General features: G+C 37.6%; 1 protein-coding gene across 5 annotated transcripts in view; it reads right to left on the minus strand.

The window, feature by feature from the left end:
• Window positions 1-15,089, minus strand: part of Fyb1 (FYN binding protein 1) — a 141,301-nt gene that overhangs the window by 10,791 nt on the left and 115,421 nt on the right. For 4 of the 5 annotated variants that reach the window (XM_042261473.2, XM_042261474.2, XM_076551833.1 and 1 more), the window contains exons 9-16: window positions 14,371-14,515; window positions 12,171-12,193; window positions 10,793-10,859; window positions 9,654-9,791; window positions 7,815-7,840; window positions 5,671-5,737; window positions 2,381-2,480; window positions 1,509-1,671 (exon numbers count right to left, since the gene is read on the minus strand). In XM_042261473.2, the coding sequence (XP_042117407.2) occupies window positions 1,509-1,671; window positions 2,381-2,480; window positions 5,671-5,737; window positions 7,815-7,840; window positions 9,654-9,791; window positions 10,793-10,859; window positions 12,171-12,193; window positions 14,371-14,515 (729 nt within the window). The remainder of the gene's footprint in view (window positions 1-1,508; window positions 1,672-2,380; window positions 2,481-5,670; window positions 5,738-7,814; window positions 7,841-9,653; window positions 9,792-10,792; window positions 10,860-12,170; window positions 12,194-14,370; window positions 14,516-15,089) is intronic. The other variant, XM_076551834.1, reaches the window with a different exon arrangement.

Genomic DNA, 15,089 nt, shown 5'->3' on the forward strand with positions numbered 1-15,089 from the left:
AACATAGGAGTGGACGGGCTGAGAATATGGGAAAGACGGATGCCATTTGCAAGGCCATTTGCGGGAGGGATACATTTTACGGCAGTCGTTCCAAGTCCTAGTGAGTGTATGGAGAATAGATCAGGAATTAGAAAATTAAGAACAATCAAGGATCCCAACCAAGAAAGAGATTTCATAAAAAGTATGAAAAGCAGGAGGCAAAAAGTGAAATGAAATAGGCACACCAATTCAGTCATTCTGAGATAATACTTAATCTGAAAGTTACTCTCAAATACTCTTAGTGCCCCTCGCTCTCCAACTACCTGACTACCCATTGGCTCAAGTTTCTGTCAATATTTAACCATTTTGTTCTATTTATGGAGGGCTTTTCTCCAGCTTCTAGAACTCTCTGAGTACCTTCACACCTTCCTCGGATCAGCTTTTAACCTTTTGTTTAATCTGCTGAGTACAGACCCAATTTGCTTCCTATTTGGTGGGATGGTAACGGGTCGATGTCACAGCAGCATTGGAGCTCTGTTATTTAGGTGTTGACCATTGGATAACAAAGCTTTCCTGCCTGCCTTCTCTAACCTGTGGAGGCCAGAAGAGGATGTTGGATCCCCTGGAGCTGGGGGATACAGCTGGTTGTGAGCTGCCTGACGTGGGTGCTGGGAGCTAACCTTGGGTCCTCTAGAAGAGCAGTAAGAACTCCTAACTGCTGAGCCATCTCTCTAGTCCCACACTGTGGTTACCTCTGAAATGAGGAAGTCAAACTAAAGCAAAGTACCACCTAAAGAAAGCCTTTACCATGAACAACACACCCTACCAGGGAGTAAGAGATATTCACCCAGTCATTCTGTTTGAGATCAAACTTTCAGAGTACCTAGAACTGAAGCAGTTATCAGTGGCTTAGACATCACAAATGGCTTAGTGAGAAAGAAAATCTATGTGAAATTCTTGATTGTGATGAACCCGAAGTTTAAGCGATGTTTCCACCGTCATATCAAGCCTGTATTCTGCCACTGAGTAGCACTCACAACCTCCACTCTCATGTTTAAAAGATGTTGAAGGAACACCGAGAGAAATAATCTTCCCCGGGGAAGAGCACACCAACTAGTTATCCAATACCAAATGGTCAGCCCTGAAAACATATACATAACATTATACAGACTGAGAAGGTTATATTCACACACACACACACACACACACACACACACACACACACACACACACACACACACACGCAGAGTTAAAGAAAAAGAGGCCATGAATTTGAATGAGAGCAATGGGGTTACTAAGGAGAGGCTGGAGATGGGAACGATAGGGAGGGAAATGATGTAATCATATTACAATCTCAAAAGCCTCAAAAGACATTAAAATAGAATTTATTGATGTCAGCTACCAGAATCTCCAGTTTCTTAACATGTCCTACAACCCACGAACCACTGAACAAACTGAGTTAGTAGAGGTGGGTGATCTCTGTAACCCATGGTTGTTGGATGCACAGTGTGGCTTTAGCAGGGACTTACATTTGCCTTCTTCGTTCCTACAGAGAACTTTGGTGTCGTCTGTGCTTTGAATAACTTCAAGTGACTCTCCAGGTTTTATCTGCAGATCTCTAGCTCCCCACTTTTTAGAAGTTATGGAGGAAGCAACTTTCGTTGAATAGAGAACTCGAATTTCACCATCATACTGAAAAAAAAATAAACATTGAAATTACTGATATGTATTATTACAGTAATTCATTTATTGACAAATTTATTAAGAAGGTTTTAGTTATGGACATGCCTATGGGGGGTTATCTTGATTATGTAAATTCATATAGGAAGAACTATGTTAATTCTGAGTGGGACTTTTCCCTGGACAGGGGACCCTGGACTGTATCAAATGGAGAAATCAAGGTAAGCACTAGTATGCATGCATTTGTGTGTCTCTGCCTCCTGACTGCAGATGTAATGAGACCAGCCCCATTAAGTTCCTGCCTCTGTGACTTCTCCACGGTGGACTGTAGCCTAGAACTGTGAGCCAAAAGAAACCCCTTGTCCTTCAGGATGTTTTTATCTGGGGATTTTATCATCGCCATGAGACAATAACTAAGACAATCATAACCTCACCAACTTCACATAACAAATATTTAAAGATGATCACTTTATCAAAGTTCAAAGGGCATCTAAATTTAAATGGTTATAATAGCATGGAGGATATTAGCATATATGATTGCTTGCTTAATTTATTGTAGGAATGAATTTAAATTTACAACATATTTGTAACAAAGAAAAGTTATGACAGATAATGCCAATATTGTTAACCATACTTGAAAAGTATGTATTTTGTCATTTTGAAATTTTTGGAATTTTTTCATCAGTACTTTGAACTCTGAATGGTATAAAATATTACATACCTTAAATTTTTTCCTAAGATCTTTTTCTTCTTTTTCCTGTTTTTTTAGCTTCTTGGGGTCTTTTTCTTCTGTTTTTGCCTTTCCAACATTAATTCCTTGACTAGGGTAACAGAACACATATAAACCAACACTTTGAGAAACAGAAAAGAATAGATCATAACAGAGACAACTTAATTCTTTGTTTTTGTTTGTTTGCTTGCTTTTTTTTTTTTTTTTTTTTTTTTTTTTTTTTTTTTTTTTGAGACTGAGTTTCTCTGTGTAGCCTTGGCTGTCCTGGACCTTCCTCTGTCTACTAGGCTGGCCTCAAACTCACAGAGATCCACCTGCCTCTGCCTTCCAAGTACTGGGATTAAAGGCGTGTGCCACCCCCACCCCCAGCTTGAGACTTAATTCTTAACGTTAAAAATTTCAATGGTTTGTTATTTTGTGACAGGGTCTTACAATATACACTGGAACTCTGCCTCTGCCTTCCAAGTGCTGGGATTAAAGACATGTGTTACCATGCCTCGCATGTAATAATACATTTTTGTTCAATGTTGTTTTTAATTTAGTACTGATCATTATAATCAATTATGGGCTTATGACATATAAAGGGGTTCATGATTAAATGATACACATGATTTAAACTGTAAGTGAAAGGTCATATTGAATAAATAATAAAACTGAACAAGATGAAATATGGTTGCATACCAGGGTTTCATGTGGTTAAAACTATACTTGAACCCTGTACATTTTCTAGTTCTTTCTAGAAAATTGAATGGCAGAGATAATGTTATTAAAAAGGCTCAAAAATGCTTTTTTAAAGAACTGAGTTTTATGGATTGTGAAATTTATCTATCTTAATATTTTCACATCTAATTAAAACAGAGCTATGATGGAAAATCTGGAGTTCATTGGTGGAGCACTCACATCCCACACCTTAGACTTGATTTCCAGCAGAGAAATAATACATAAATGAATAAAGACAGCACAGGAGATAGGAATATTGGTTAATGAAAAGCTTTTACATAAAATTAGTTTTCAATATCATGTGGGAGCATCTTAAAGATAATAGCTAATAGTCAATAGTCAGTCTTTATCTTGGCCATTTCACTAAATTGCTCATTGGAAAATGAAAGTTCAGTCCAGATTGGGAAGAAGTATGAATCCTGTAGAAGGAAGGTTTTTTTTTTTTTTTTTTGGTATTAGAATATTTGTGAATAGTGAAAATTTGACACTAATATTTTCATTTTGATTATCTAGAAAAAAATGTGACTTCTTTAAAATGTTTGGTTCTAATTTTTTTTTTTTTGTTTTTAGCACTTAGCATTTATCTTGTTCACTATGAAAACAATGAGGAGGCCGGGCGGTGGTGGCGCACGCCTTTAATCCCAGCACTCGGGAGGCAGAGCCAGGTGGATCTCTGTGAGTTCGAGGCCAGCCTGAGTCCCAGGAAAGGCGCAAAGCTACACAGAGAAACCCTGTCTCGAAAAACCAAAAAAAAAAAAAAAGAAAACAATGAGGACCATTACCCACGTAAGGTCTTACATCTGTCCCTAGGACCTCCTGCCTTTCATGCTCTGGGCATTGGTGAAATGCCTGGCCCAGATTAGCTCTCTGGCATGATCAGAGCATGAATGAATGCTAAAAATGCTCCCCCCACAAGCTATTTTTGAAAATAACTTGTTCCAAAATAGAACACTGTGTTTAAAAATATAGAATTGTTTTAATTTCTGAAAATAAGCAATGGGTATGGAAAAAAAAAAAAAGATCTCTGATCAAGTTCAATCAGCTGGAGTTTGTTTTGCTCCAAGAAAAAGCCCAGGATGTGATTCTGGGTTCCCAGAGAGCTAGCTAATGGAATGTGGGGGATCTTTCTAGAGTAACATCAAACAGAAAAAAATGTATTAAAATCCATCAGAGATGGGCACAGTGTCCTGGTGAGAAATATTAGAATAAATAATTTGCTAAGGGTAGATTTTCCTTTCACAGACTGCGGGAAAGGGAGGCAAGCCTCCTTCATTCATCTGTCTTTCTCGCTTGTTTGGCCTGTAGAACTTGATCCATCGGCATGTTTTGCCTTCAGCCTCTTTGATCTTGATACTGTTCATAGTTCAGTAAAATTGGCTTAGTATGGTAAGACTAAATACTTGAAGTTCTCTCATGCATTGGTAAGTACAACTCAGCAGGCATGACTCGAGGCATTAATTGCCAGTTTTGTCCTCTAACTAAACAAGTATACCATTTCTTGTTTTTCATTCATCTCTCTCTTGAGTGTATTGCTGGAGTTTTCTAGCTTTTGTATGCAGGTCATCTTGCATAGATAGGAAAAAATGAGCAAGTATTTTAGTACGTTATATTCTACCTCAGAAGACTTTTCAAAGGGCATTCCTTTTATGCTCACTAATCTTAACTATTTTCATATACTTTTCACCTTAAAATTAAATGCAAACCTCAGATAAACTGAAGTTGTTGTTTACTATTAACTTAAAAAAGAAATTGTGTAAAACTTTTGAGAAGATTCTAATGAGTTTGTGTGTGTGTGTGTGTGTGTGTGTGTGTGTGTGTGTGTGTGTGTGTGTGTGTTTTGGTTTGGTTTGTTTTTTTTTTTTTTTTTTTTTTTGAGATGGGGTTTCTCTGTGTAGTTTTGGTGCCTGTCCTGGATCTTGATCTATAGACCAGGCTGGCCTTGAACTCACAGAGATCCGAGTGCTGGGATTAAAGGCATGCGCCACCACTGCCCAGCTCTAATGAGTTTGTGAACAAAAAAAGGGCATACAAGAAAGCCCTTTTAAGCAACAAATTCTGTTTTGTTTTTGTTTTTTTTTTTTCACAAAGGAAACCATTGGTGGAGGTCAGGGAAGAAGAAAGATGAGGGCTATGATTGAAAGGAATTATATTCAAGGGGGGAAAAAGTTGGGGAAAAGGGTAAAAATAAGAGAAGATGAATCATTGAGATTACTTGTGAACAGAATCTCAAGTATACATTCCCAGTAGATGAGTGAATACAGACAGCAGTGAGTCACCAGCAACCAACAGTGATCAGTCAGGGAACGAGGGGCAGAACCAGCGTCTGGGGTCAGGAGAAAGGATGGGGAAGGGGAGAGGAGGGAGGGGTAGGATGACTTGCTAACAAACCAGACTGCGAGGTGAGAGCCTTGATCACAAACAAGCACAGCTTTAACAAGGGGGAGCAGAGACCACATGACTGCGCACAGTACACATATACCACGCTGGAGTTTCACTCCAGTTCAATGTTGTTGAGCAATCTCCTTGTCAAGACTGCATTGTAATGGAAGCATTTTAATGACCTCAACTCTGCAGGTGGAGCAGGGAAGTCTGAGGCATCCACATCATCGTAAACTTCTTCTCCCATATCTAAGAAAAGACAGAATATCAAATACTGAAATGTTGCTAATTTAAATTTTGATATGAACATTCAATGATGTTATTAAGACTGCTTCATAGACAGTAAGAGATTTCTCAGGGACAGTAAATATTTCTATTAAAGGCATTATATGCTTCTAAAAGGAAGGAGTGTGTAAGGGGGTGGTTCTTACCTTCCTGGGTGTGAGTATTCAACTTTAAACAATCGATAAGTGAACAAAGAAACAATGGAAACCAGTGAATATAATTACAACTATCCGGTTGGGGATTTAGCTCAGTGGTAGAGCATTTGCCTAGCAAGCACAAAGCCCTGGGTCCTCAGCTCGGAAAAAAAAAATTACAACTATCATTATTTGGAGGGAAAAAACCAACAAGACTTGAATAGTGCTGTGACTCTAAAATTTTGCAAGTGTAACCAATGAATGAATGGTGGGACTGGAAAACTGTGGACAAAGAAGTTAACTCTCTTGGCTACTGGCAGTGGGAAGCAGACAGAAATTCTTACATGATATGGAGTGCTAATCCACTAATCCTATTTGTATATCTCTGTGTCAATCTCTTATATCTATCTATCTATCTATCTATCTATCTATCTATCTATCTATCTATCTATCCACCCATCCATTTGTCCATCAGGTAGATGATATCTATCTGTATCATCTATCATCCATGATCTTCTTTTAATAATTTGTTCTGTATTAATTTATACTCTACAGTGATAGTATGAGTGTACTTCATAGGAAATCTTATTTCTACAAATAATATATGTAAGTGATGAGAAACAATACTGATAGAAAACTAGCCATGACTGGTGTAGTGGACTGAATGAGAATGTCCCCAATTCCTGGATTATGTAGTGCTCGGGATCAAATTCAGTGCTACCAACTGAGCCACATCTTTAGCTTGACATTCTCTCTCTCTCTCTCTCTCTCTCTCTCTCTCTCTCTCTCTCTCTCTTTCTCTGGTTTTTTGAGACAGGGTTTACTGTGTAAATCTGGCTGTCCTGGAACTCACTCTGTAGACTAGGCTGGCCTCGAATTCAGAGATCGCCTGCCTTTGCCTCTCAAATGCTGGGATGAAAGGTGTGCACCACTACCACCAGCTCTCTTAAAAGAATATTTACCAATTTAAGTAGGTAAAGTCTTTAAAAGCCCTTCAGTATTTTTGGAGACAACATGTTACTTTATACAGAGACACTTTAAAAAAAAAACGTCTTGAAAAGATCTGTCCCAGCAGGGTTTTCAAAGAGATGATTGAAATTGTACAAAGCACTGACTGTTACTCCAATTTTTTCCTCAAAGAGTTAAAGAAAGGATATCTGGAAGTGTCTGGTTGTGTGTCTTTTGCATACTTTTATACATCTGTATGTATGAGTTGTGTATATTAAGCATGGACTGCATTGAGGCAGGGCCAGCTGACATCGGTGTCCCTCACTTTCCTGTTATCTCCATGCCACAATGACTTTCAGAGTAGTACTTGGAAGCTGTCTGTGCTAGTTTGAATGAGGTGTGCCTTATGGTCTTAGGCATTTGAATAACTGGTCCCCAGTGGGTGGTGCTGTTTGGGCAGGCTTTGCAGGTATGGCCTTGGTGACCTTTGCCCCTGGAGGTGGCTTTGAGGTTTGAAAAGACATGCACCATTACCAGGTAACTCTCTCCTTTGTTGCTTGAGGTTCAAGGTGTGAGCCCTCAGCTCCCATTCCTGCCACCCTGCCTTCACCAAGGTATGCCATAGTCATAGACAAGTAACTGATACAGAAGTTGGTATCAAGGAGTGGGCTGCTGCTATGACAGACCTGACCATGCTGCTTTGAGGAGGAATATTATGGTGTTTTATCATAACAATGAGAAGTATCTGATAATGAGCCTTTTTTATTTTTATGACTCTGTTATTCTATTGTTGGGTCATTGGAATCACCCACAGTGAAATTGCTTGTGCAATCTAACATATTTATTATTTGCATTCAGGACTTAAAGCAATGCTTCATGCTTGATGACATTCAATGTTTCCCATTCCCTCATGTGTAATAAATAATTGGTAAAATACACAGTTAGTTTTTATTACATACCCAATTGTTGAGGAGGAGAAGGGAAACTGAAAAAAAATGAGAATATAGTTAAAATCAGAGTCACATGAGCCTTGAAATTAATTCCTTTACATGAGAGAGGTGTGAGAGGCAATATTCTGGATGTGTGAAGTGGGTTAATTTGTTGACCATCATGCCTTTCTTATCCTCCATTTCCCATTAGCTTCTAGCCATCAATTTGGAATTTATTGAGACTAGTTTTGAACTAGTTTTGTTGTTCAAAAATAGTCCAGAGTAAAGATAGTCAGTTTGTGTGGCCTGCAGTCACTAGACCAATATTTCAGATTTTCTCTAAAGTTTAGGCATATTATCACACCAGAGTACGTTAAATGAACTCAGTATTTGGAGCTTAATGCTATCCATAGGTCTGGCCCAAATTGTTTATTTGAATTGAGGACTGAAATTACAGAATCAAAAAATCGACAGCAGGCATTGGCATATGACCACATTTCTCTGGTATGTACACATCTATGCCAAACTGGAAAATGATGAATAAGAAAGGAATGCACACTTCGACTAGACAGTGAGAGCTTATGGACAGGAGTAGGAAGGATCCAGGATTAGGTGGTGTTTAGTTGTAGCAGAAAAGGATGTTTATTTTTATTTTTTTGAAGTGTGACAGCTACACACACACACACACACACACACACACACACACACACACATACACACACACTTCTGAAGGATTCATGTATAGTGCAGGAATGATTGGTTAAAGTAGAAGATGAGGACATTTGCTGCAATAACCCCAAATCAGAATTTGGTCATGTGAAAACAAGGCAGAAAAGGTCTCTTCCTTTCCCCCCAAGTAAAGGTTATATTTGAGCAATGTTGCTCGAGAGAAGACTTCTTGTTATGTGTTCTCAAAATTGTACATGTACTGACTGCTATTCTGGTGTTCTATGAAAAAAGATAAAATTAGGAGTTCTGGTGTGAAAACAACTTATAAAGATTTCAGTTAAATGTGATGAACACATTAAAAATGCAAAACAGAAAGGCTCTTCTGAACATAATTAAGATCCTTCAAATTCATATACATGGAATTTATATTAAGGGGCTATTTTGAGGCTGGATGGGGAAAGAAAATTTATTCATTAGTTATTCAGATAAATTTGAAAAACTGAGAATAAGTCTGTATAGGTATATGATTAAGAACAGTTATAAATCACTGCTGACTCCCCATGGGAGACCTTGCCTTGGAGAAGGTGGGAATGAGGGGTGGGTTGCGGGGGAGGGCTGGGGGCATGGGAGGACAGGGGAATCTGTGGTTGGTATGTAAAATGAATAGAAAATCTCTCAATAAAAAAAGAACAGTTATAAAACTTTCAGTATTATATTCAGAGAAAAATTCTAAATTATGCTCTATATTTTAACAAATTAACTTTTAATAGAGAATGAGTTTTAAAAGTAGTCAGTATAATGTAAAATGTAGTCTGCAATCAGAATAGTTTTAGATGGGATTTACAAATGAGAGAAATCGTACTAAGTAGTGTGTATGTTCATGAATGACTGTGCTTGAGTATGCGTGTGTGTGTGTGTGTGTGTGTGTGTGTGTGTGTGTGTGTGTGTGTGTGTGTGTCTTTATATAAGTTTGCAGGGAGAGTCAAGTGTACCTTAGAATTACATGATAATTTCAGAATAACTAGGGTCCTCTGATGTAATTAATACTATGAGATGAATGTAAGATGATTAATAGAAAATAACAGTAAAGTGGTGTAAGTTCATCAGGACTTGCTTGTTCGTTATAGAATATTAGTAGCCTTCAATTAAACCAATATTAGTGTAGTTATTGTGCACTGAAGGTGGCCAGTTGACTCTTACGATGAACCTTCATTATTGTCTGACTCAGAGACTTTACGTTTCTCTCGAATACTTTTCTTTCTGTCATCTTTTCCCTTTAACATCTTCAAAATCCCCCAGGACCACGTGCTAGTCTTCTCTTCAACCTGCGGCATGGATCTTTGGAGCATCAGGCATTGGTCAGAATGTAATAATCAGCAGACCATGAAGAAATTGTGCGGACATTCAGAGGTTAAATAATTATACTATGCTGACCAGGAAGTAGGTCATCGTAGCCAATAATATGGTGCTGCTAAGTATAGATTCTGGTGAGTGAATATTTCTGTCATCAGGCTGGTCATTTTTTTTACTAATTCAGTAAGATTTACCCAGGTTTCTAAAACATAAAGCTAGGTCAAATCAGAATTAAGTTTAAAATGTCTACTTGGTATTATTTATGATAGAAGTAAAATAATAATTACTAGGTCTTAAATATTTTATATTAAATTCTATTTTAAAATGGAAAGAAAACTTATCAACTCAAAAGATTTTATAAATCATTATTACAAAAATAAAAGAATTTATTCTTAAGCAATGGATTAACTATTCAATACCAGTTCTGCTATAAAACTACCATAGATAACAAATGGTCTCAATTTACTTGAAACAGGATCTCACTTTGTAGCCCAGGTTAGCCTGGGGTTTTTAAGCAGCTCAGACTAGCCTTGAACTCCTGGGTTCAAATGATCCTTCTGTCTAAGCCTCTAGGGTGCTATAATTACAAGTGTGAGCCCTGACATTCAGATATAATTATGTTATTACGCAAAAGACTTCCCAGACACATTACTGATAAACTCCAGAGATGGTGGTAAAGGTAAATTATTGATTGATAGATAAACGATTGGAAAATATTTGTAAAAACACCCACAACACTTATAATTTGTCCCCTTTTCATTTTTCCCCATAATTGAAATTTTTTTTCCAATCTACCATTTCACTTACAGTGTGATACAATTACCCGTCTTGACTTTCCCTTTCTGTCAATTAAACCTTCACATAATTTTAGGACTGAACAAGAACAACATTTTCTACTTTTTGTCCTATCTGAAAATGAAAACTAAATTTTCGTATATGTAATATTTTGCAAGGAAAAAAAAAGGCAGTTCAATGATTACTCTTACCTGTCATCAGCACCTTCCTCTTCTATCCCATCATAAATGTCATCATCTGGCGGTGGTGGGAACATACCTTCATTTAGATAAGGAGGGAAACCTTTCGTCAATTTCGTAATTTGGTCAAATAGAGGACACTCTGATTTTGATACTAATCCCCTCTGATTTGCATGCAGAAAGCATCCCTCCCTCATATTATCCATTTAAGTTGAAAACTTTAAAATTTCCCAGCATCACACAGATAGTTAAGAATTCAGTTGCTTTATTAATTATTTTCAAACATTTTAGGACCAAAGCCATAATAAAGAAATGAGTGATGGTGGGCACTCTGGACTTTATGTAAAATGAATGTGTGAGAATTACAATGAAAACAAGTAAAACAGAACAAGAAGTAGAATTCAATATTCATCATGAAAAAAGAGCAGTGAGGAGGTAATAAGAAGAATTCAGGTAACGGTGAGTAGACATTAAAGACAAGTTAAGAGACTGATAAAGAAAATGAAATGGCGTGTGAGAGGCGACCCTAAACACTATAGTGATTGAAAGAAACTGCAAAAGGAAAGGTCACATTTTAATACATATATATTAGACTAAAACCCTTTCTTGTTTCATTTGTTATGCTTTGCTCTTAGGGACTTTGCTATATGACAAATATTTACTTAACAAGCATTTGTAGACTAGCTTCTATGTGCAGGAAAATGACCTTGAAATATAACTTTCAGGGTGAGAATTTGAGCTCTTGGTTTTGCTGCCTGGGTCTTTAGGAGGCATCATCAAGGTAGCCATATAGTTTGCCATCTAGACAGGATAATTCTGGAAGTAAAGGAGGGGGTTTATTCCTAACTGTGCTCAGACAGTCTGCAGAAACCAAGACTATGCCAGGCACACTGGGAGTGGAGTCACGCTAGCGTCCATGGCAACCTTGAAGACAGAAGTGACTGCCTCACAGTCACCTGGTGACCAGGGCAAGACTCTGGGTCATAGATTCCCAGCCAATCCCTTTTCCACGTTCAAATCCCACTAATTCTTTCATTTCTGGTTCCTAGGTTTTATACAGATACGTAAGATCATATGTGAATGTATGACAGGAAAGCAGAAGGAAAACTGTCTAGGGGAACAAAAGTGACTAAGGGGTGGGAAGAAGAAGAGGTGAAGAGGTGAAGGTTGGGGGGGAATATGATAAAGTTCATTATATACTTGTTATAAAAATGTTCTTATAGAAATCACTACCAAGTACAATGGCTATAAACCAATAAAATTGTATTTAAAATCTTTAACGTGTAGAAATATAAAAAAAAAATCCCTCTTACTGTTAGCCAACTAGCCTTTTGCCATTAACATACTCAATTATTTTCAAGACTGCAAGCATACAAAGCTGTTGTCTCACCTCCACTTCCGCTCTGACCATGGCTAAGAACAAAGCAGAAACAATGAATGTATGAGTTATTTCGTTTTCAAGAAGATGAATTAAAATACTGAGAGGACTATAAAAGTTAGCATTCTATTTAAAACTAGGATGAAATATACGAAGAGCAAGAAGAATGTTCATTGTAGTAGATACATCGCGACAAGGCAACATAACATAGCCAATGCACAACCAGCAAGAACCAATGGGTTACAGTACCCTAGCTCACAACAATTATGCTGCTTGCTTTTAATAAACTTCCCATGAGGCAATTTTCAGTAATTATACATTATATTTAAAATTACTTTAAAACGTACTCTGTTATTTTAGGAGCCAATTAGGACAATTATGACTGCATTCAATTCAACTCTTTGCAGCATCTTAGACCTACAGTCTCTAACTTTTAATCTGATATCATTACACTTTGTTTTAAGAAAAAACTTTTAAGTTGCCACTCTTTTTTTAAAGATTTATTTATTATGTATACAGTGTTCTACCTGCATGTATGTCTGCAGGCCAGAAGAGGGGACCAGATCTCATTACAGATGGTTGTGAGCCACCGTATGGTTGCTGGGAATTGAACTCAGGACCTTTGGAAGAGCAGCCAGTGCTCTTAACCAGTGAGCCATCTCTCCAGCCCTAAGTTGCCACCTTGATGAGACTTTTATAAGGTGTGACCCCCACCTCTCTAAACCCAGGTTGCCTTTTTGTTTGTTTGTTTGTTTACTTATTTCCCCAACAGTAAGAACTTTTTCTGTTTTAGCTTTTATGGTTGTGTGTTCCTCCCTGTATCTCCCTGTTTATGTCCTGTGAGAGCCAAGCATGGGCACTGGAAAAACTTAGACATTGTCTATTTGTTTAATTCTGCCATCTTGCAGGAAAGAATCCAGAACTCCAAGCGTTTAGCCCCTTTTGAACGTAGCTACACCCCAACCTCATTTTGGCCTTTGGGTAATGTGCCAGCAACAGGAGTAAGTTTGATGTTATTAACATAGAGGACAACTATATAATACTGGTACCCACTTTTAACATTCCTTTTACAAGCCAGTGGGAGGAATTAGTCTGATGCCTATCTTTGGTGAACTTAGAAATAAAAGCACACTGTTGTCAATGGAACTTTGCAGAAAGGCATGCACGGTACATCATGCTCTAGAACTTGATTTGCGAAGAAGTTGACACACCCTCATCCTCATTTCTATTTTCTATTTCTGTTCCTTCATTTTCTATTTTCTCTGCCACTTCTGTGCATGAAGCAATACTTAGAATTAATTGCATTCTGGATGGCTGAGATTCCTGGTGAATATGTTTCCTCTTGGAGATGCTCATATCTAATGCCTCAGGAATGTCATGTGCTGGGAGCAGAGCTACCATTTGCTCATTTCATCTATTGCGTGAATTTATTTATATTTGTATGAAGTATATGCACTTGGCTTAATCTCAGGGTAGAACTTACAGAACATAAGTTACATAGACTTCTCTTTCTAAGTTAAAGATCTCAAGTATTTCAGTTTAGCCATGAGAAACTAATAATTAGGCATGTGGGAGAAGATGATCTTTGTTTTCTCCTCCAAACAAGATGTTTTGTTTTGTTTTCTCTGCTCCACAAAAGTGTGCTTATTTTTCTAGGAGAAAATGCCACTTTAATGTAGTGGAGTAAATAGGCACTGGAAAGTGGATCTTTAGTCAATATCTAAGGATAATAAGGGATTGAAATTTGACTTTTAAGGAGTATACTGGAGATGGAGTGGAAGCCATTCTTTTTTTGTTATATTTTCAAGCAATGACAGGAGAGGCATGTAGACTCACAGAATTAAGGGTAGAAAAAGGAGGGGGCTATACTTTACATCTTCTACTTCACAGTTTCCCAAATCATACTAGTTTAGGCATGTCCCTAAGATCAAATCATAATAAATATTATAAAAGTGTTTTGTAGTAGATAACAAGTTTAACACAATTATACAGCCCATTACAGTTCAAGTAACACGATGTGTGTGGCCAACGAGTAAATTAAAGACAATGGAGTTACACATGGCCTTCCCCTCAAACTAGGGTTGTCATACATGGGTGATTTAGTTTAGTGATTGAGACCATTAGTGACAGGAAAGGTAAAATTGTGGACTCTTGAAATACACAATCTCTGGCAGGGGGACGGTGATCTGCTTACAGTCTGTGTGTCACCCACCTGTTAGGGGCATCCTGCTCAGCCACATCGTCATAAACTTCTTGGTCATCTTCAACAAGTTTCAATGGAACAGCACTGAGAGTATTCTTCTTCCGTTTCAGAGAATCATAGTCAATCTCGACAGCAGTTGTTTTAATGTAACCATCTACCAAAAGGGAAGAGAAGTCCAGGTAACTGGAGCTTAAACACTTCAGAGTTACAATTTAAAGTTAAGTTATAATTTAAATTAAGCAATTGTTCATTTGCTCTTGGATATTTCTCTTTAGGGCTGGAAATGGAGCCTAGCATGTCCAAAACTCTGGGTTTGGTACCCAGGCTATGCATGCATGCATGTACACACACACACACACACACACACACACACACACACTCAAAACAAACAAACAAACAAAAACCTGAAGGCACTTTATTAAACATTAAAAAGCTGTCTTTGCTTGTAATTTTGACTTACAGACCTTCTGTGTAGCCTGAGGTCTTATGTACTCTACAGAGACTTAACTCTGTGGTACTTTTAAGTGAGTCAAGAATCAATTTGAAGATTCTAAAGTGATTCATATGACACATTTCTTCTAACAGAAATGGAGAATATAATGACCTTTGTAAAATTTTACATTGCATTGTTCTTCACTAAAAAGAACTACATTTGCCATTTTAGGGTTTTTTTTTCTCTCTCTATTTACTTAGTAGTGTATTCCTAACATGAGGCATGTAGGTCTGGA

The sequence above is a fragment of the Peromyscus maniculatus genome, chromosome 15 (assembly GCF_049852395.1).
Source record: "Peromyscus maniculatus bairdii isolate BWxNUB_F1_BW_parent chromosome 15, HU_Pman_BW_mat_3.1, whole genome shotgun sequence".
In the NCBI taxonomy this organism is placed as follows: Eukaryota; Metazoa; Chordata; class Mammalia; order Rodentia; family Cricetidae; genus Peromyscus; species Peromyscus maniculatus.